The sequence below is a fragment of the Cervus canadensis genome, chromosome 10 (assembly GCF_019320065.1).
Source record: "Cervus canadensis isolate Bull #8, Minnesota chromosome 10, ASM1932006v1, whole genome shotgun sequence".
NCBI lineage: Eukaryota > Metazoa > Chordata > Mammalia > Artiodactyla > Cervidae > Cervus > Cervus canadensis.
In genome coordinates, this window is record NC_057395.1 from 58,575,202 (window position 1) to 58,596,534 (window position 21,333).

Genomic DNA, 21,333 nt, shown 5'->3' on the forward strand with positions numbered 1-21,333 from the left:
GCCTTCCCTACTAAAATTTTAAAAAATTTTAATTTTAAATAAAACTTAAGAAATAGCTGAGAAAGGAAATCACATAGATAAGTGGCTAATTCATGAGGATGACATGGAGGTCCTGAGAGTCTTGTGGAATTTTCCAGGCCTGTGGTCTATTCAAAGAGGTTTCAATATATCAGGGTCCTCAACAGGAGAACAAGTAGAGGCAGTAATGGGATTTACCGATGGTGCCATGAAAGGTACTAAAGGCCACGTAGGACCAGCCACACCTCAACAGACCCCAAGTGAAAAGTGCTCAAGAGCAGGTCATACCACCTCTGAAACAGACTCAGACTCCAAGACAGTGCTCAGACCCAAGCCCCACCATTCCATCCAGAAAGACACTTCAGCTTCCTCTGCACCCAGGACCATCTGCAGTAGGAAAGAAGAAGGGAAGCACTGAAAACTTGAGCTTTTTTTCCTAAAAAAGACTGAGTTAACCTAAGAGAGAATGATGGCAGCATATCAGTGCTTACTCTACCCCATAAATGCAACCATATTTTTATTTTAATTTTACAGATCAGGAGTGTTCAATGATCGTCCTAGGGTCACACAGCCAGATCTGGGTAAAGCCACGATCTAAATCCAGACAGTACAGCTAAAGAGGCTATCAGAACACGGAAAAGCCTGGGGTTAGTTAGCAAACTTAATTTTTCCTTCCTAATAACTGGCATGATGGAGGAGGGGGTGGTTCTTGAGAAAGTTTAGATCAGTTACAGAAAATTAAGATGCCACAAACACAAATTTTTGCACCATCTGAGTGTGTTACATTTGGACCCCAGAAAATGGAGCTTTAGAGTGTTGCCCACAATTATTCAATTAGGAAGTGAGTCTGTGCCCACCCTCCAATGCCAAAAGGAGGCCACTAGGGGTCTTGATTTATAATCAGTCCTTCTTAAGCAAATGTTACCTCCTCCATTTCCTACATATCATGAATATGTTTGCTCTTTATATTATGCTAGGCCCTCATGCATATATGTCATATCATTCCTGCACTTAGGAAGGGATTGATCCTGTCCCCATTTTACAGATGAGGCAACAAAGCCTTGAAGATGACAAGTGTCTTTGTTTTGTTTTTGTTTTTTTTGACAAGTGACTTTGAAAGGTCACACAACCAGGAACAGGCAGACCCAATTCTCAATTTTTATTTTAGACTTTTTATTTTATATTGGGGTAGAGTCAGTTAACAGTGTTGTGGTAGTTTCAGTTGAACAGAGAAGGGACTCAGCCACACATATACATGTATCCATTCTCCCCCAAACTACCCTCCCATCCAGACTGCTACATGACATTGAACAGAATTCCGTGTACTGTATAGTAAGACCTTGCTGGTTATCAGTTTTAAATATAGCGGTGTGTACATGTCCATTCCAAACTCCCTAACTATCCCTTCTCCCCAGCTGCCATAAGTTTCTTTTCTAAATCTGTCTCTCTGTTTTGCAAGTTCATCTGTGTCATTTCTTTCAAGATTCCACATATAAGGCATGTCATACGATATTTCTTCTTCTCTAGAGGCAGACTCAATTCTTGATCCAAAGTCAGACTGACTTGAGGCCACACCATGACAGCCGTATTCATCTCCCTCCCAAAATGGCAAGGACAGGGTCTGGGAAAGGTCATTAAGGTTTTGACAGAGTGAATACAGGAACTACTGCTCAGATGTGAAAGCCGGAAACTCCTCCATTCCCCTTCTTCCTCTTGCACCAGCAGCTTTGTTTTGCTGTAGCGAAAATACTTCCCCAAGTAGTCCTGGCTATGAGAAACAGAAAAGGCCTTGAATACGGACCCCACTTCAGACTCCAACACCCATCAGAGAGTAGAATGGTGGCCAGTCTAGGGGACCACAGGAGGTGCCCTGTGCCCCATCTGATGCCCACCCTGACCTGCCTGGCTCACTCACCTCCCTGCTCCTGGCTGCTGGCACTGCTCCTTGTCCTCTCTGGTGAGTAGGATCTGAGACAGAAGAGGATGCACCCCTGGCTGACCCCAGAGACAGGTGCCAGGAGGGGCCTGACCCCTTCCAGATGGAGTGGGAGGGAGAAGCTGAGAATATCTCTGATCCCCGCAGGACTCAGACCAAGTCGCTGGAGAAGCAGAACTTGTAGGGCAGCACAGGGAAGCTGAACTCGCAGGCTCTGGGCTCACAACGCTATGTTCTGGCTCAGACACTTGTATGCCCATCTACAAAGAACTGCTTTTTGGGACCTTTCTCTAGGAGTGCTGTGAGTTATTAAATGTTAATATAAAAATAGTGAAGCTCAGCCCAGGACTGGCTACATAATTTGCCCAGCCCCGTGCAAATGAAATGGCAGATCCTTTGTTCCAAAGATATTAAGAATTTTAAAACAGCAATAGTAGAGCATTAAGGCAAGCATGAGGCCCTTCTAAGCTTTAGGCCCTGTGCAACTAGACAAATCAAACATCTGTAAGTCAGTGGGGCTCCGAAAATGAGACTAATCCTAGGGCCCATCTCATGACTTTGTGTGAGATAATACCTATAAATACCTGGCACAATGTAAAGATTTAATAACTATTGGCTACTACTATCATACCCATGTCTCCTCTAAGTCAGGATCAGGTTGATTTAGCTCCTGAGTTTGGGGGCTTTCAGGTACAACTCAGACTCGGAGCCCAGAACCCTTTGATCAACCAGACAAGATTCGTGGCTTTCAGTGGGCTCGTTCTGTCCCCTGCCCATCTGGGTCTCTGCCCCAGGCCCTACTGAGATCTAGATTCTGTTCATTACACCTTGGGTCCCCCAGAATGGTCAGCCCCAAGAGAGGTTTCCTTGAGTAAAGTGTGAGTCATAATTCTTAGTGACTCATTTTCATAAATACTTCGAGTGTCCTTTAGGTATTAGGCACTAGGTTAGGAAATCATATATCTAAGCTAACCAGAGTAAAATATATTCAAAATATTTGTGGAAAATAGTGATTTCTAGCAGACTTCCAAAAGAGAACCCCTTGACAGGGATCATGAAAACCAGAGCATGCAGATAGAAAATGCATGGGATGGAATCCCGGAGCTGTCGGGAAGGGACTAGCCCAGCTCTACAGACAAGGCAGAGACAAAGCACCCCGGACATTTCCCAAAGTCTGTGTGATAACACAGAAGGAGAATCAAGAAAAGGGGAGCGAGAAGGGGTGAGAGGCACAGGGCCTTATTCCAGGCTACAGTTTCCTCTCTGCTGTTTTACTTTCCCAGACTTGCCCCAGCTGGGATAAGAACCACGAGACTTTCTGAGTCCTCACCTTCTCCACTGCCTCTTCTCCATTAGTTCTCCCCTTCTCATAACACACAGAAGCTTCATCTTCATAGAATTTTAATAGCTTTATTGAGGTACAACTGACATAAAGCAAACTGTATGTGTTTAAGGTGTGCAATTTGACACACTTTGTGGGCATTGGACATGTTTCATAGTTGTGAACTTATCACCAAGATAATCAAAATGAAGAATTGAACCTAACACACATAAAAGTTTCCTTGCATCCTTTCCATTCCTCCCCCTCCCCAGGCAACTGCTTATCTGTCTCCCATCTCTGCCTCCCATCACTACAGTTTAGTTTGCACTTTCTAGAAATTTATACAACAAACATGCAGTACATACCCTTGTTTGCCTGGCTTCTTTTATTCATTGCGATTATTTGAGAGTCATTCATGTTGTTGCACATATCAATAGTCATTTCTTTTCTATCTACTGTATGGATAAACCATAGTGTGTTTCTCCACTTACTTATTGACAGACATTTGGGTTGTTCACAGTTTGGTGTGGACATATGCTTTCATTTCTCTCGGGAAAATACTAAGAATAAAATGACTGGATCATACGGCAAGTGATTGTTTAACTTTTAAAGACACAGCCTTAAAGTTTTCCAAAGTGATTTACCATTTTATATTTTCTCATCAATATAGGAGAATGACATTTCCCCCACATCCTCGCCAATATTTGGTATGGTCAGCCTCTTCAATTTTAGTCATTCTAAAAAGTAATATCTCATTGTGGTTATAATTTGCATTTCCCCAATGTATAATGATGTTAAACATCTTTCTTGTGCATCTCTTTTGATGAAGGTCTGTTCAACTCCCATTTTTATAAACTGTATTTCTTATGACTGAGTTTATATATTCTGGCTACAACCTTTTATCACATGTATGCTTTGCAAAGATTTTCTCCTACTCTGTGGCTTGTCTTTTCTTTCACAAGTATCTTTGAACTCCTTTTAAGAGTTCTTAGTTTTTATGAACTCCAGTTTATCAATTTGTCCTTTTATGGATCATGATTTTGGTATTATATCTAAATATATGATAGAATTGATGCTTTTGAACTGTGGTGTTGGAGAAGACTCTTGAGAGTCCCTTGGATTGCAAGGAGATCCAACCAGTCCATCCTAAAAGAGATCAGTTCTGGGTGTTCACTGGAAGGACTGATGTTGAAGCTGAAACTCCAATACTTTGGCCACCTGATGTGAAGAGCTGACTCATTTGAAAAGCCCCTGATGCTGGGAAAGATTGAGGGTAGGAGGAGAAGGGGACGACAGAGGATGAAATGGTTGGCTGACATCACCGACTCAATGGACATGAGTTTGGGTAAACTCTGGCAGTTGGTGATGGACAGGGAGGGCTGGCATGCTGCAGTCCATGGGGTCGCAAAGAGTCGGACACGACTGAGTGACTGAACTGAACTGAACTAAATATGATAGAACTCGCTAGTGAGTTCTGGGCTAGGAGTTTTCTTTGTGGGAAGGTTTTTAATACAAATGAAATGCTTTAAATAGAATAGGACTGTCAAGTTATCTCTTCTTGAGGTAGCTTTCATAGTTTGTGTTTTCAAAAAATGTGTTTGTGTTGTCAAATATACATAGCCATGAAAATTGTTCATAATAATGCCTTATTATCCTTCTGTTGTTCAATCACTGTTGTGTCCAACTCTTTGCGATCCCGTGGACTGCAGCACACCAGGCTTCCCTGTCCTTCACTATCTCCTGGACTTTGCTCAAACTCGTATCCATTGAGTTGGTGACGCCATCCAACCCCTGTCGTCCCTTTTCCTCCTGCCTTCAATCTTTCCCAGCTTAGGGTCTTTTCCAGTGAGTCAGCTCTTCACATCAGGTGGCCAAAGTATTGGAACTTTAGCTTCAGCATCAGTCCTTCCAATGAATACTCAGAGTTAATTTCCTTTAGGATTGACTGGTTTGATCTTTTAATATATGATTATCCTTTTAGTCTCTGTAAAATCTGTACTGCTGTCACTTGTCTCATTCCTAATTTCTCTTTGTGGCTCTCTCTCTCTTTCTCTCATCCTCCTCCTTTCCCTTTTCAGTAGGACTAGAGGTGTATCAATTTTAATGCTCTTTGAGAAGATTTTATTCTCATTGATTTTCTCTATTGATTTTGGTTTTCTGCTCTATTGATTTTCACTCATAAATTTGTGGCTTCCTTTCTTTTATTTTGTTTTGATTTAATTTGCTCCTTTTTTCTACTTTTTTTGGTGGAACTAAGGTCCTTCATCTAAATCGTTTCTTCTTTCCTAAATAAGCATTTAATGCTATAAATATCTACCAGCTTAAGCAGCATGTTACAAATTTTAATGTTGTGTTTTCATTTAGATCAAGATACTTTCTAATTTCCCTTTTATTTTGTCTTTGACTCACATGTTATTTAGTTTTCAAACATCTGTAGTTTTCCAGGCATCTGTCTGTTATTGATGCTACTAATTTAATTCCATTGTGGTCAAAGTTTATACTGTTAATGACTTGAATTCTTTTAAGTTTATTGAGACTTTTTTATGACTCACAGCATGCTCCATCTTTTTAAATATTCCTTGTGCATTTGAAAATAACTATATATCTTTCTATTGGGGAATACAATTTTCTGTAAGTATCAGACTAAGTTGATAGTGGTTTTTTTAAATATGTATTTATTTGGCTGTGCTGGGTCTTAGTTGCTGTACCTGGGATCTGCGTGTGTCATGCAGGATCTTTTCTTCCTGTGCATGGGCTCTCTACCTGCGGCCCACGGGCTGTCTAGTTGTGGCGCCCAGGCTCTGGAGTCTGCGGGCTCAGTAGTTGCAGTGTGAGGGCTTGGTTGCTCCACGGCATGTGGGATCTCAGTTCCCCGATCAGGGATCTAACCTGCATCTCCTACCTTGCAAGTTGGATTCTTAACCACTGGACTACCAGGGAAGTCCTTAATAGTGTTTAAATCTTCTGTATTCTTTCTGATTTTCAGCCTGTTTGTTCTATAGTTACATTGTTCTAACTATATCTGCCTGATATAGTTCTATCTATATCAACTATTGAAATAAGGATACTGACATCTCAGATGGCAACTGTGGGTTTGTCTGTTTCTCTCTGCAGTTCTCTTGGGTTTTCTTCATATACTTTGAAATTCTGTTATTAGGTGCGTGAATGTTTGGGAGTTTTATGTCTTCTTGATTATTTTACCACTTTATCACTGTCAAATAGTTTTCCTTATTCCTGAAGGTATTCTTTGCTCTAAAATCTACTTTATTGGATATTAATATAGCCAGTCCAAATTTCTTTTGATTAGTGTTAGTATCATATATCTTTTTCCATTGTTCTCCTTTTAACATTCTTGCTCCTTTACATTTAAAATGGATTTATTGTAGGCAATATGCAGTTGGATCTTAAATTTTTTGTCCAATGTGACAGTTTCTAACTTTTTCTGGGAATATTTAGGCCATTTGCCTTTAAAATATTTTTTTATATGATTGGGTTTAAATCTATTAACTTCTCTTCTGTCCTATTTGTTCTTTGTTCCCTTTTGCTTCTTTTTCTGTCTTCATTTGGTAATATAATACTTTTATAATGCTATTTTCTCTCTTTTATTGGCTTATTAGCTATGATTTTATTTTGTAATTTGGTGATTGCTTTAGGGTTTACCATATATTAATACCTCTGTATCAACATCTACCTTAAGTGATATCATACCATTTCACATATAGTGTAAGAAACTTATGATGGTATACTAACATTCTCCCCACCCCAATCATTATTCTATTGTTATCTTAACTTTACTTATACATGCGTTATAAGCCTCACTCTAGAATGTTATTATATTTTCTTATTTGGGGACCTTGTTTTTCAGATTTGCTTCGTGGGAGAGAGCACTTCTCTCTAGGCAGAGTACTCTCTTCTGTGTAGGCTACCCATTATCCTGTTGATCAGGAGTTTTTCCAGTTTTATAGACGGGAACAGGCATTATTCTCAGTGCTCTGCTGAGTGATGGGCACAATTTAGTGCATATGTGTGAGGAAACTAGCTGAGGGCAGGGAAATGAGCACCAGCAAGAATTAGGGAGGACAAGGTCTCACCACTCATATAGTGGTGTTTGGGGTGAGTATTGCTGAACTTCCTGGAACTAAGGACGCCAAGCACAAACAGAATCCCAGGGACTGAACATGGGGTGTCCCTTGGTCACAACTGTGAGGCAGTTCTTAGTGGTTAATGGCACATACCTCGCTGACGATGGGAGGGAAATGAATTTTGAATTTTACAACCCTTCTCCAGATCCTCTTAGAAGGGAATGTTTGCTCCACCTTTCTACTCCCCTCCTTCATTGAAAACTAAGAAACACCATGATACAAACCTAAGACCTGGAATGAGACTGAGTTATTCCCAAGGCCTGATGGAAGCACAGATGAAGGGAAACTCAGAGCACAAAGCTGATGACCCCATGGTGAGCTTATTACTTACAAGTTCTCCATTTTATAGCCCTGCTCTCTCTCTCTCTCTCCAGCCAGCTGCCTCATCTCCTCTTTCACTTCCCTCTCCAACAACACCCCTCGAGGGTTCTAAGCAATAGTTCTTGAGCAGTTAATGGCTGGTTTATGTTAAGTTTGCCTCTTAGGACTCCAAGTTCCTCTAGCCCTGCACAAGGCCTTTCTTCCTCTGTTGCAGGACTTTCTGAGCAGAGCAAGGGGAGTGAGTGGCAGGTGCTGCAGCCCGAGGGCCCCATGCTGGTGGCAGAAGGGGAAACACTCCTGCTGAGATGTACAGTAGTCGGCTCCTGCACTGATGACATGATAAAGTGGGTCAAGGTGAGCAACCAGAATCAGCAGGAAATTTACAACTTCAAGCATGGCTTCTTTCCCGGGGTGATGCCTATGATCCAGAAGATGCTAGAGCCACTTAATTGCGACTATTCCATCTATATCCACAATGTCACCAAGAAACATGTTGGAACCTACCACTGTGTGAGATCTGATGGCTCAAGTGAGTACTCAGGCAAGACGCTGGATGAAGGCACCTCCGTGCTTGTGAAGGGTGAGTATCAGGCCCTGCAGGTCACAACCTTCTGCTCTGATCTATCTCCCTTTACCTGCATCATTCACCTTTACCCACAGTTTTGCAAGCTGTGACTGCAAAACCTCAGTGACATACAACAATTCATACGTCTCACTCACACATTTACAGGCAGCTGGGCTGCTTGTCTCATTCCAGGGCCCAGACTGGCCAGAGTATATATTTCTCATGGAGACAGCAGAAGCATAAGAGGGAAAGTCCCAACACCTTAAGCACATTTCAAGCTTCTACTTGTGTGTCTGCTGTTAATGAAAAACAGCCCATTGGCTAAAGGAAGTCACATGGCTAAGGTCAAAGATAAGAGGCAAGGAAGTATACCCAACCACCGTGAGGCCACGGTAAGAGTTTGGATATGGCACACTATCAGAGGAGAGTCAAGAACTGGGGCTGATCATTTAATCCCCAAGTAGCCAGTCATGTCATCTCTAAGTCTACCAGTGGTGACCTGGGCCTGTCATTCTATAGGAATGTGTTCTTAACTTAGTCATTTCAGGTCTACATCCTTCAAGTGCCTAATTTGTGAAATAGGCAACATAATTCCTATTTCAAGGGATATTCAAGTGATGAAATAGAAGAATTGATGTTTGTGAAACCCCTGTAAAATGTTGACTTGGAGGGTATCTGTGTCTGTGTGTGTCAGGTAGGGGATGAAGGTGGAGGGTTCATTTTATCTTAATGCAAACATTTCAGAAAACCTTCTCTGACCTCTTCCAAGCTTCTTTTGGTCCTGCAGTCCTCTGGGTTTCCAACTTCAGAAGAATTTTCTGAGCCACCTCCACCACCAGACTGAGAACTCTAGGGCACAGCATTTATGTTTTGCTGAGCTTTCTTTTCCCCACTCCTAGCATCAGCACACAGTAGGTACTGAGAACTTCTTTACTGAGTGAATCAGCTATTGAACAATGAGGGAATGTGGGAGGGAGTAGCTGAGTGAAAAAATCAGGGGAAGGAAAGGGAGGAAATGAGTGGACTGTGGAGGGAGAGAGGGAACAATAAAGTCCTCTCTTTGGCTTTAGGACCTGGGAACACAGGGCCAGACCTCTGGATCATCCAACCCCAGGAATTGGTGTTGGCAACCACTGGAGACACCGTCTTTCTGAATTGCACAGTGCTTGGAGTTGGTCCCCCAGGACCCATCAGGTGGTTTCGGGGGACTGGTCTGAGCCGGGAGGCCATCTACAACTTTAGAGGCATCTCCTACTCCAATGTGACTGCAGTCCAGGCCTCCAAGAATGATTTCAGCATTCTTCTGCATGGCATCTCCACTGAGCATACAGGAACTTACTATTGTGTAAAGTTTCAGAGTAAACTCAACAGGCAGTATCTATCCGGACAGGGCACCAGGTTGAGAGTCAAAGGTGAGACAGGTAGTCTAGGAGGTGTTGGGGGACAGAGGGAGGTGGACCACCAGGAAATTTTTACCGTGTCACAAACAAGCTAGCTCTTCTTAGCCTCAAAGTCACTTATATAGGCTATTCCCTCTGCCTGGAATGCTTTCTCCTTTTCTACGGAGAATTTCTACTCATCCTTCAAGGCCCAGCATAAATAGTCCCTCCTCTGTGAAATCATCTCCTTCTCCCAGGCAGAGTTGATTTCTCCCCATTCTGGGCTCCACAGAGCTTAGTATAGACTCTTAATGATTCAACAAACATGCATGCATGCCTTTGACAGCCACACACTGGGTGCTGCAGATATAGAAATGGAGCAGGCATTGTCCCTATTCCAGAGATGCTCAACCAGGTCTGACTAGTCCTTCATAGTTACTGGGCTTGACTTCTAGTCCCTATCCCAGGCAGAAACTCACAGGCTCATCTCCCCAGCTACTAACACAGGGGCTCAGGAAGTGGAGGGATAGAAAGAAAGGAGAGTGTGAGACCACTTCTCTTCCTTGCAGCAAATCACACTTCTCTCAAAGAGTCAGAATTCACCAAGGAACGTACAGCCACGGTATTTCCATCAGGTAAGTATACCTACCTTCAGTGGCATTAACCAGCCCCCTCACAGGTAAGTGGGGCCAGAGAGGGCTTGGCCATGGGAGATGAGCAGCCCCAGACTTCTAGGGCCCTCCTGCCACAAAGATGGTTCCCATGACTCCATCTCAACTGCACAAGCAGAACCCAGAGAACCAGAGTAAAGTTCAATCAAAGGAAGTACTTTCCAAAAGTCAGTGTGAACTGCTCAGTGGGCAGTCTTGCTGCAAGGTCTTGAGCTCCCCCTGATTCAGAGCAAGGACACACGGTGGGGCTGTGCATAACAGAGGTGGAGAGCATGGCTTTGTAGCCAGGCTCCCTGGATTGAGCTCCTTTCTAGCTCTTTGAGTCTCTGGTGAGCCCACCTCATGGGACTATATACAGATCCAATGGGGCAAGTGCCCAGAACTGTGCCTGTCATATCGCCTCCAGGGCACTTGATAACTGGGGGAGGAACTTGGAATAGAGGTGACCAGGTTAGCTTCCCAGATGCTTGGCCCTGTTCCTGCTATCCTTGGGAGCCAGACCACTTGGTCCTATCACTACTTTGACACACGTGGCCCTGAGCAAATCACTCCCCCACTCTGGGTCTGTTTCCTCATCTACAAATTGGATTGTTATCCTTCTTTGCAAGATTAGTTTGAGGATCATATAAAGCATTTAGGAAGTGCTTAGCTCTGGCCCTGGGACAGAGGAGTTGAGCAGCAAATAATGAAAGACATTTTCTATTGTTATCAGAGGTCAGGGATGCTGTCAAGATGATTAAGGGTACAAGTGGGATATTGGGCAAAGGCTCTTTGAGCCTGAAACAGGAGGAAGGGAGGTCTTTGATCTCCTCAGCTGTAGAAGGGATATGGCCCCACAGGCTATACAGAAGCTAGGCTCATCTTCACCATAGGGGCACTGAGTTGTGGGCTGCTGGGGACTCACCCGGGGCCCTTCTTGAGCTATCCTCTGTGTCCCTCAGGATTCCTGTCTGTCCTCACACTTGCGGTCCTGGGACTGAAAACAGCGACCTTGGCTGCACTCTTGCTGGCCCTGGTTATCTGCTGGAGAAGCTCTTGACAAGAAAACATCAGAACTCCAGGCCCAGAAGAGGTGTGCTCGTCTTAGCATGGGTCATGGATGACTGGTCCGCCCTAGAGTGGGTCCTCTAAGAGAGGGCCCAGGAATCCCCGATCATTCCTCTGCCTCCCAGCTGCCTTCAAGCCTCACGATGAACTCCAGGATCCTGATTCCTGGTCACCTGGTGGAATTCTGTCTTTGGCACTGGGCTCCCCTCCGTTTGCCTTCGTCTCACTGTATTTCACTGTTTGCTGAGCCCAGGGTTGACAAGGAGCGAGCTAAGAGGCTGGAAGAAGATGCGAGGAGCCGTAGCAACTGTAGACATGTTTATTCTCTCCTCTTGCGGCTGACCTAGCAGACAAAGCCCTAATGCAGCCTCACTGCCATAATGTTAGCAGCTGTAACATAGCCCCAAGGGCTTTCTCAGGTAGACTGTATATATGCTTAGAGAACAAATGTAGCCCGTGGCCAAGAAAGTACCTCCTGACATGCATGCGCAGTGCTATGAGTGACCTCAGCTGTTAGGTAATTATTATTTACAAAACGTGGGGCCAAGAGTGAGAGGATGTGGGGTGAGGGAGCCTGATCCCTCCATCTTCACCAATGTGCTCTTTCCTTACAGCCTTCCTTTCTCTTCTCAGCCTGTTCAAACCCTCCTTGTCTTTTAAGGTCTTGCCCAGGTCTCTCCTCGCGGCCTCTGCTCCTGTTGCAGCCCCTTTTGGAGGGCCCACCCCCTTGCTCCCCACCCCACATTTTCTCTTCCTTCAAGATCCAACTTGAGAGTCCTTCCCAGAAGGTTTCCCCGAGTGACTCTGAGCTGGCCCAGCCAGACCCCCTGTGCCCCTCCATCTATATCCTTTCTTCCTCCTTTTCTGCCTACTTTCCTTCTTCACCCTGGCTGGCTTAGGTGGCTATAATAGTTAGAATTCAGGCTTGGCAACTTTGACAAAACCCTTAAATCAGAAAAAAGTAGCTCAAATCAGAAGAAAGTAGCTCAAATCAGACGAAAGTTGGCCCTTCTACTAATATTTGAGCAAAAACAGGCCAGGCAATTTGGGGACTCCCTGAGGCCCAGGATTCCTTGATCTTGTTGATACCAGGTCCATATCTCAAGCAGAAAGACCAGGGAAGAGGAGAACGACACTTCCCTTCAAGGTCACAGCTAGGAATTTGCCCATATCACCTCTGACTGGTTGGAATGTGGTCACTTGGTCACACCTAGCTGCAAGGAAGGCTGGAAATGTAGTCTTTATTCTAGCAAGAGTGCACCTAGCTAAAATCTGTTACTAGAGAGCCAGAGAGTAAAGCTCAGTAGATGACCAGCGATCTCTACCCCTGTGGTGTAGAGAGAGCTTCTTACTTGCTGTGTGGCACACCTGAGTTCCATTCCCAGGTGAAATGCACCCCTTTGTACCTTTGCCTCCACTAGGGCAGCATAGTGGAGGGTAGTAGTTCTAAAGAAAAGGACACTTCGCCGCCCAGGGGATATGTGGCGATGTCTAGAGACATTTTTGATTGTCATAACTTGGGGGAGACTGTTGCCCTCTAATGAGTATAAGTCAAGGATGCTGCTTTTAGCACAGGGCAGACCCCACAGCCGAGAGTTATCTGGCCCAAAGTATCAGTAGAAGTTGAGAAGCCCTGATGTAGTGGAAAGCATGCATTCTCTGGAGTCAGACATGCCCGATTTCTAATCCTGAAGCCCCCACTCCCTCCTTGTGCACCATTGGTAACTAATCAGTCATTGCCACTCTTGGAACATGGAGGAAAATAACGCGGACTTCTGCATTGTATAAGAAACAATTCAACTCAGGGCTTACTATGAGCTGTGTGTTCTGTATACACTCAGTACATGTGAACTCCGTTTTCTCTTTCAACACAAACATTTATTGGCACCTAGGGGCTTCCCTGGTGGCTCAGAGGGTAAAGCGTCTGCCTACAATGTGGGAGACCCTGGGTTCGATTCCTGGGTCGGGAAGATCCCCTGGAGAAGGAAATGGCAACCCACTCCAGTATTCTTGCCTGGAAAATCCCATGGACAGAGAAGCCTGGTAGGCTACAGTCCATGGGGTCGCAAAGAGTCGGACACAACTGAGCGACTTCACTTTCATTATATCAGGAAATGGATTAGTCTGCGTGTTTTTCATTATAACAAACAGAAAAGTGGGTGGAGCAACACTAAGCCAACACTAATTTAGCCTGAGTGTTTTGCGCCGGTTTCAGCATACCGATAACCAGTGCTATAGCTGGATCAGCTCTTGTAGTTCTTATTATGAGTGCAAGATGCCCTTCAGCAATACCCACCAGGGAACTTTGAAGAACTAGAGGTTTATTACTTTACAAGACCTGGAAGTTACACAGAATTCCTAGGGCCACACTGTGAGGTCACAGGGAAAAACAGCGAGGGAATACCTGGAGTTCTGTTTTATTGGGGTTGATGATTTTCTGGGCTCACTCTTTATTGGTAAATATAAAAATTAAGAGCAGGAATTTAAAGCTCAGGAAGAAGAAAAGAAATAGTAGCTCAAATGATCAGTTATTGAAATCAACCAAAATCTCTAAAACAGAGGAAACTCAGTGGGGGAAGATGGCCTGACTATTTAGCCCTGTGACTGGCAGTGTGTTCAGAAAAAAGCACATTGAAGGGGATGCCTCTTTGAAATGGATGCCTCAGCAATCAAAACTTAAATCAGATAATAGCATTACAAAAAAAAAAGAGGAAAAAGAAAAACTGTCAAGGTTTACACTGCACTGAGAATTGAATAATTATTGAATTACCAGACATCAGAAGAAAGGTAGATATAATAAATTAAATAATATCTTCCTACAAAAGATATCCAAGTCTGAATCCCTGGAACCTGTGAATGTTACCTTATGTGACAAAAAGGGCTTTGCAGATGTGATTGTGTGTATGTGTCCCATCTCTAAATGGAGCGGTTGTCCTGAATTATCCAAAGTGAAAGTGTTAGTCTCCCAGTCATGTCCTACTCTTTGCAACCCAGTGAACTGCAGCTAGTAGCCTGCCAGGCTCCTCTGTCCTTGGAGTTCTCCAGGCAAGATATACTGAAGTGGCTAGCCATTCCCTTCTCCAGGGGATCTTCCTGACCCAGGAATTAAACCCAGGTCTCCTGCATTGCAGGTAGCTTCTTTATCATCTGGGCCACAGGGAAGCCCTTTATTATCCAGGTGGGCCCTAAATGCAATCACAAGTGTCTTGATGAGGGAGATACAGAGGGAGAATCCACACAGAACAGGAGGAGAAAGCAATGAGACCACAAAGGCAGAATGGAAGTGTAAAAAATGCTGGCAGCCACAAGCAGCTGGTAGACACAAGGAGCAGATTCTCCCCAGTGTCTCTGGAGGGAGCAGAGCCCCCTGACACCTTGACTTCAGCCCAGTGATACTTCAGACTTCTGAGCTCCAGAAGTAGGAGAGAATAAATTTCTGTTGTTTTAATGCCATGAAATTTGTGGTAATGTGTTAAAGCAGCCACAGGAAGCTATTAATAGGGTGGAACTGGGCCTCTGAAATAACTGGGTGGAGTTCCCTTCTCTGCCCCTGAAAACCTCTTCACCTGTGCTGACTTAAAAAAAAAAAAGCACAATATGAGAGTCGTGAGTTAAGTTTTCTTTGGGGCAAAATGAGGGCTATGACCTGAGAGAGAGGATTTCAGATAGTTCTGAGAAACCACTCTAAAGAGGTAGGGGAAGGTCAGCATATATGTGATTTTGGTCAAGGGGGAGTAATGCAATCAAGCACATGTTTTTGGCAAAAGGTTTCTGTTAGTCTCCCGAAGGTTACTGCTAGTCACAAGAAGCAGACATCACCATGAGGATTTTAGTGTTTTTCTAGATATGAGGAGACTTGAGAACTGGCCTCACAAAATCAGCTCCCGAAAATAATGTCTGAAAACCTGTTCTGCCAGTTTTTCCTGGAGCACAGAGCGCCTCATTTCTGCTCTCCACTCTGAACAGCTCCTCTCAGTGGGGGTTGAAAATCAGCAGCCGCAGCAGCGCATGACTTAATCCTTGTGGAGACAGAGGGCAAGTGCCAATGGCAAGGGCCAATTTGTGGTTGACACCAGACAGGGTCCTGTGTGGTCTAGTCCCTGAAAGCACCGTCCCCACCCCCGTCTTATCCCCCATTTCCAACACCGTTTAAATTGACTCCCTGTCACCCACCTGGGCCTTGGCTACACACGTTCCCTAATTCAGACAAGTCCGCTTAGTTGTTTCTTCAAGAGGCCTCCGTAGATCAGCTCATCCACGACAGCATTGTCTTCCTTCTCATTTCCCATTTGCAGCACAAGTTTCCTTCACAACACTTACTGCTATATATAAACGTGAGTGTGTGTGTGTGTATTTATTTCCTTGATGATTATTAGTTGTTCACTAGTGAATTTGAGTGGGCTTCCCAAGTGGCTCAGTAATGAAGACTCCACCTGCCAATGCAGGAGACATAAGAGACGCAGTTTCGATCCCAGGGTGAGGAAGATCTCCTGGAGGAGGGCATGACAACCTACTCCAGTATTCTTGCCTAGAAAATCCCATGAACAGAGGAGCCTGGCAAGGCTACAGTCCATGGGGTCACAAAGAGTCGGACACGACTGAGCCACTGAGCACTCATACAGTGTATTTGAGTTCACCAAGGTCGGGAACCTAACTTTTCACTATTGTAGCCTCTTTCATTCATTCATAAAAAGTAGTTGAAGGCTGATAATGTGCCAGGCAGGTGGTCGAAGGCAGAATCAGAGTGGGACTGGGATGAAGTCAGGATGGGAACCAAAGTGGAGATGAAACTGGAGGGGGCGCTGGGGGTGAAACTTGAGGAGGAAGTGGGCTTTGGCGGTAGGGGTACATGTAGTACTGGGAGTGGGGGTAGGGGAGAAAAGGGTGGGGCTGGGTGGGTCAGGAGCTGGTGGTGGTGGATCTTCAAGGTAGGGATGAGTCTGGAGGTGGTAGTCATGGTGGGACTTGGGGATGGGGGCAGGGCAGGGGAAGGAGGGTGGGGGAAGGGGCTGGAAGTTGGAAGGGGGCAAGGCCTTCAGCACCACCCCTACTAGGTTTTGTTAAGGATATTTAGATAAATGTTATAAAAATGTATCAATAGTTTCAACTTCACACCCTAATGAGCCCTTCTAATCAAATTCTGATTCTAAACACCTTCAGTCAGTTGCTGGAACTGCCTCCAGAAACTAGCCATGAAGCACAGTCCTACTGGCCAAATAGATACACGGTGGTACAGTGGTTAGAAGCACAGCATCTGAGATGCCTGGGTTCAAACTTACTTAGGAATCTGCATTCCTGGTCTTGAAGTCCTAAGACATAACTCTCAGCTCTTAGGGTGTGCTTTTTTTTTCAGTCAACAATACAGGCAAACAGCTAACTGTTTCATTTCGCCTTGTACTGTTCTTGTACCTGAGTATTGAAATACAGATCATTTTATTCCAATCACTATCTTTTTTTCCCCCCTTCAATTAGGGCATGATGTTGGTTTTGTCAATGCATAAAAGTCAATTTTATTATCTCTCAATTTCATTTAAGGCATAAAGGGGTGATACAAAATGTTTGTTATGAAAGTGAATCTGAGAAGGCTGTGAACACTTGCTGGCCCACTTTTCCACCACCCACATTGTTTGAATGTAGGCCCTGAGGCCCAGAGAGGGCAAGAGATCTGCTCTTATCACCCAGCTTGTTCAGAGCCCAGCCTGAGGCAGGAGATATATGAACTCCAGGATAGACATTTACAACTAGCCTCCTGTTTATATTTCTTGAGGCAAGAAATAGATGAACTCCAGGTTAGACATTTATAACCAGCCTCCTGTTTATACTTCCATATAGAAATAAACAACAGGAACAGGGTAAAGAGCTATACTTTGGTCTCTGGTGGACACTTAAAATGACAGTAATGGGAGGGGCAGAAATGAGCTGAGTCTTACCCAGATAAAGGATAAACAGAGCACATACTTCTCATTCTTGAGATCAAGGATGCCTCCCCGACTACAAGTATGCAGAAAGACTTCCTAGGGGTCCAAAAGGGAGAGGGCCCCACCCCAGAATAGCTGGTGTCAACTTTCCCATAGGCCTCTGTGCTGGAATCCGTCTTGACAAAAAGATGTGCATACATGTGAGAGAGGGACCTAAGACAGATCAGGTGTAGAAAAAGGAGGGCGGTAACTGGCCAGGTAAACAAAGACCGGAAGAACTGCCCTGTATAAACGATGCGACCACCTCTTTACTGCCCTCCTCCTCATCAGGCGGGAACCAGCTCCTTTTTCTCCAGGTGGGTATCTCTGCCTTGCTTCTGTCTCAAATAAACTGTAACAGGAGGGAAAGGGGCAGGGCACAACTTTTGAAAGAATGGCATAGCCCAAGGACACAACATAAAACCAATTAGAATCAAATGGGACCAAGATGGCAGACAAGACCAGACCTTGATCCTTAGTCAGCAAGTGCAATGACACACCCAGAAGTGCCAGGACAGCTCCAAGGCACTGTTAAAAGACGAAGGAGTGGGCGATGGCCCAAATGCTGGAAATCTCCACTCCTTCCCAAGTCCTCCCACTCATTAGCATAGGAAATCACCCAGCCTATAAAAACTAACCACACCACATTTCATGGCCGCACTTGCCCTCTGTGATGGCCCACACTCTGTGCTTCTCTCTGAATCTGAATAAATCCCACTTCTTACCTATCACTTGTCTTGCGCGGAATTCTTTCTGCGATGAGACACCAAAAACCTGAGCTTCGTTAGGTCCTGAAACCAGGCACCGTGGGTTATAGCTGGGTTTGAGTCCCAAGCAGGGTTTTGGCTGGGTTCGAGGGCCAGCCACGTGGGTTCAAGTCCCAAGCAGCGTTGTGGCTGGTTCGAGTCCCAAGCAGGGTTTCAGCTGGGTTCAAGTCCCAGGCAGGGTTTTGGTTGAGTTTGAGTCCCAGGACATGTGTTCAAGCCCCAAGCTGAGGTAAACAGCTTCAAAACCATTTCTTTATGGGCTCTCCCACTGTGCCACATCTCCAATAATAAACCTTGTACCTGCTTTAACAGTTTTTGCCTCCTTTAGAAATTCATTTTTCAAACAAGGCAAGAACCAGGGCAACTTTGCTTCCAGCCTCTAGCCCTTAGTGGTCTAGCTGCTAGGATTTCTGGTTTTCATCCAGGCTACTCAGGTCCAATTCTTGGGCAGGGAACTAAGATATCACTTTAAGCTACTGCTCACTGGTGTCTCTTCAAGACCAAGCCCACAACCACGATGAACAGTCGCTCTCCAGCCCCACACCTCCAGAATGTATGTTTGTGGGTCTCAAGGTTGCCACTTCTCATAGCCACAAGGCATCTGTTTTATGGAAAATGAAAAGTTTTCTTTATTGAAATTAGGTTATATCCCACATTCTGCTCAACCCTCCTCGGGAGTCTGGTATGTGCCCTGCATCCTTGTGCTCAGATTTTCATCCCTGCATTTCTCACCTGGATATGCAGATGCTTGAGGTTTCATTTATTCACTCCTTCACCAGTTCAACAAAGAGTCAGTAAGCAGTTGTTTAATGCCAGTGACTGCAGGTCACAGGAGATAAAATGAGAGCTAACATTTACTGAGGACTCACTAAGCATCGGGCTTCCCTTGTGGCTCAACTGGTAAAGAATCCACCTGCAATGCAGGAGACCTGGGTTCAATCCCTGGGTTGGGAAGATCCCCTGGAGAAGGGAAAGGCTACCCACTCCATATTCTGGCCTGGAGAATTCCATGGACTGTATAATCCATGGGGTTGCAAAGAGTCGGACATGACTGAGCGACTTTCACTTTCACTAAGCATCAAACATTGCTCTCAGCAGTTCACATTGAATCCTCATATCTCTCTGAGGTAGGAACCAGGAGGAGTTCAACTTTACACATCAGGAAACTGAAACTTAGATAATCTGCCCAAGATTACACAAGCAGTAACAGCTGGGTTTCAACCCCACACGTGTGTTCTAAAGCCATACTATGTTGGAAACAGTCACAGCCCCTGCTGTTCACAAAGGGGAAGACAGACACTTAACATGGCGCCAGAGGACATTCACTGGCAACTGTCTGATGGAGCCTAGGAACGTAGAAAGGTATCCTTGAGGAGGGGCTACCTAAGCTGAAACTAGAAGGATGAACAAGAGCAGACCAGTGGATGGCTCCTGCGGCTGAGTTGCTTCAGTCATGTCCGACTCTTTGCTACCGTATGGACTGTAGCCCACCAGGCTCCTCTGTCCATAGGATTCTCCAGGCAAGAATACTGGAGTGGGTTGCCATTTCCTCCTCCAGGGGATGTTCCTAGGGATCGAACCTGTGTTTCTCATGTCTCCTGCATTGGCAGGTAGGTTCTTTACCACTAACGCCACCTGGGAAGCCCAGTGGATGGCTCAGTGGTAAAGAATCCGCCTGCCAATGCAGGAGACACAGGTTCAATCCCTGGTCCAGGAAGATCCCACATGATTTGGATCAACTAAGCCCCTGAACCACAACTACTGAGCCTGTGCTCCAGAGTCGGGGAACCGCAACTAATGAGCCCATGTGCCCCAAGAACTGAAGCCTGTGCACCCCAGAGCCCGCGCTCTGCAACAAAAGCCACCACGATGAGAAGCCTGTGCTCCGCAACCAGAGAGTAGCCCCTGCTCCCAAAACTAGAGAAAAGCCCGCGCAGTGACGAAGACCCAGCACAGCCTAAATAAATAAGTAAAAGAATGACCAGGGGAGGAGGAAGAGAAGAGCATCCCAGGGAGGGTGGCAAGAGGAAAGAGGGCAAAGAACCTGAGGACCTCTGTGACAGGACTGTATCTGAGAAGCTGCCCTTGGAGCAGAGGCCGAAGAAAGCGAGGGAGCCACGAGGGAAGGGTGTTCCAGGCAAAGGGAGCATAAAGGCTCTGCTGCAAATACCTGTCTGGCACCTTCAAGGAATGGCAAGAAAGGCAGTGTGCCCAGAGCAGAGGAAGCTGCTGAGAAGCCTAGGAGATGAGATGGAGAGCTAGCTGGTGCACCTCACAGGGGTCTTCTAGGCCCTCAGGCTTTTTTTTAAATTTTTTAACACAGATTGAGATGGGGAACCATGGAAGGGTTGGGAGAGACAGTGCCTTGTTCAAGGCTCTCACAACGTGAACAACAAGAGTGGTATTCATTCAGTCGTGTCCGACTCTTTGCGACCCCATGGACTGCAGGCTGCCAGGCTCCTCTGTCCATGGAATTCTCCAGGCAAGAATACTGGAGTGGGTAGCCATTCCCTTCTCCTGAACAAGAAGGCGGGGACTTTGTTTTGCTCCCTGCTAACGCCCAGCCCTGAAAGAACACCAAGAGGTGGCAAGAATACAGAGAAGAACTATACAAAAAAGATCTTCATGACCCAGATAACCACAATGGTGTGATCACTCACCTAGAGCCAGACATCCTGGAATGCGAAGTCAAGTGGGCCTTAGGAAGCATTACTATGAACAAAGCTAGTGGAGGCAATGGAATTCCAGTGAGCTATTCGAAATCCTAAAAGATGATGCTGTGAAAGTGCCGCACTCAATATGCCAACATTTTGGAAAACTCAGCAGTGGCCACAGGACTGGAAAAGGTCAGTTTTCATTCCAATCCCAAAGAAAAGCAATGCCAAAGAATGTTCAAACTATTGCACAATTGCACTCATCTCACACACTAGAAAAGTAATGCTCAAAATTCTCCAATCCAGGCTTCAACAGTACATGAAACGTGAACTTCCAGATGTTAAAGCTAGATTTAGAAAAGGCAGAGGAACCAGAGATCAAGTTGCCAACATCCACTGGATCATCAAAAAAAAGCAAGAGAGTTCCAGAAAAACATCTATTTCTGCTTTATTGACTATGCCAAAGCCTTTGACTATGTGGATCACAACAAGCTGTGGAAATTTCTTAAAGAGATGGGAATACCAGACCACCTGACCTGCCTCCTGAGAAATCTG

The 21,333-nt window shown here is 45.2% G+C and overlaps 1 protein-coding gene across 1 annotated transcript; it reads left to right on the forward strand.

The window, feature by feature from the left end:
* Window positions 1-1,709: 1,709 nt before the first annotated feature.
* On the forward strand, window positions 1,710-14,224 carry LOC122448726 (signal-regulatory protein beta-2-like). The gene is made up of 5 exons (XM_043480274.1): window positions 1,710-1,975; window positions 7,953-8,318; window positions 9,374-9,715; window positions 10,252-10,317; window positions 11,295-14,224. Exons 1-5 carry the CDS (start codon window positions 1,789-1,791, stop codon window positions 11,390-11,392), a joined length of 1,059 nt encoding a protein of 352 aa, XP_043336209.1. The 5' UTR covers window positions 1,710-1,788; the 3' UTR covers window positions 11,393-14,224.
* Window positions 14,225-21,333: the final 7,109 nt, after the last annotated feature.

Excerpts from the sequence above, each read along its gene's own strand:
- LOC122448726 (XM_043480274.1), top strand. The coding sequence starts at position 1,789 with ATGAGAAACAGAAAAGGCCTTGAATACGGACCCCACTTCAGACTCCAA. Across the intron at positions 8,319-9,373 it reads CACCTCCGTGCTTGTGAAGG|GACCTGGGAACACAGGGCCA; the intron begins GTGAGTATCAGG and ends CTTTGGCTTTAG. Across the intron at positions 10,318-11,294 it reads AGCCACGGTATTTCCATCAG|GATTCCTGTCTGTCCTCACA; the intron begins GTAAGTATACCT and ends TGTGTCCCTCAG.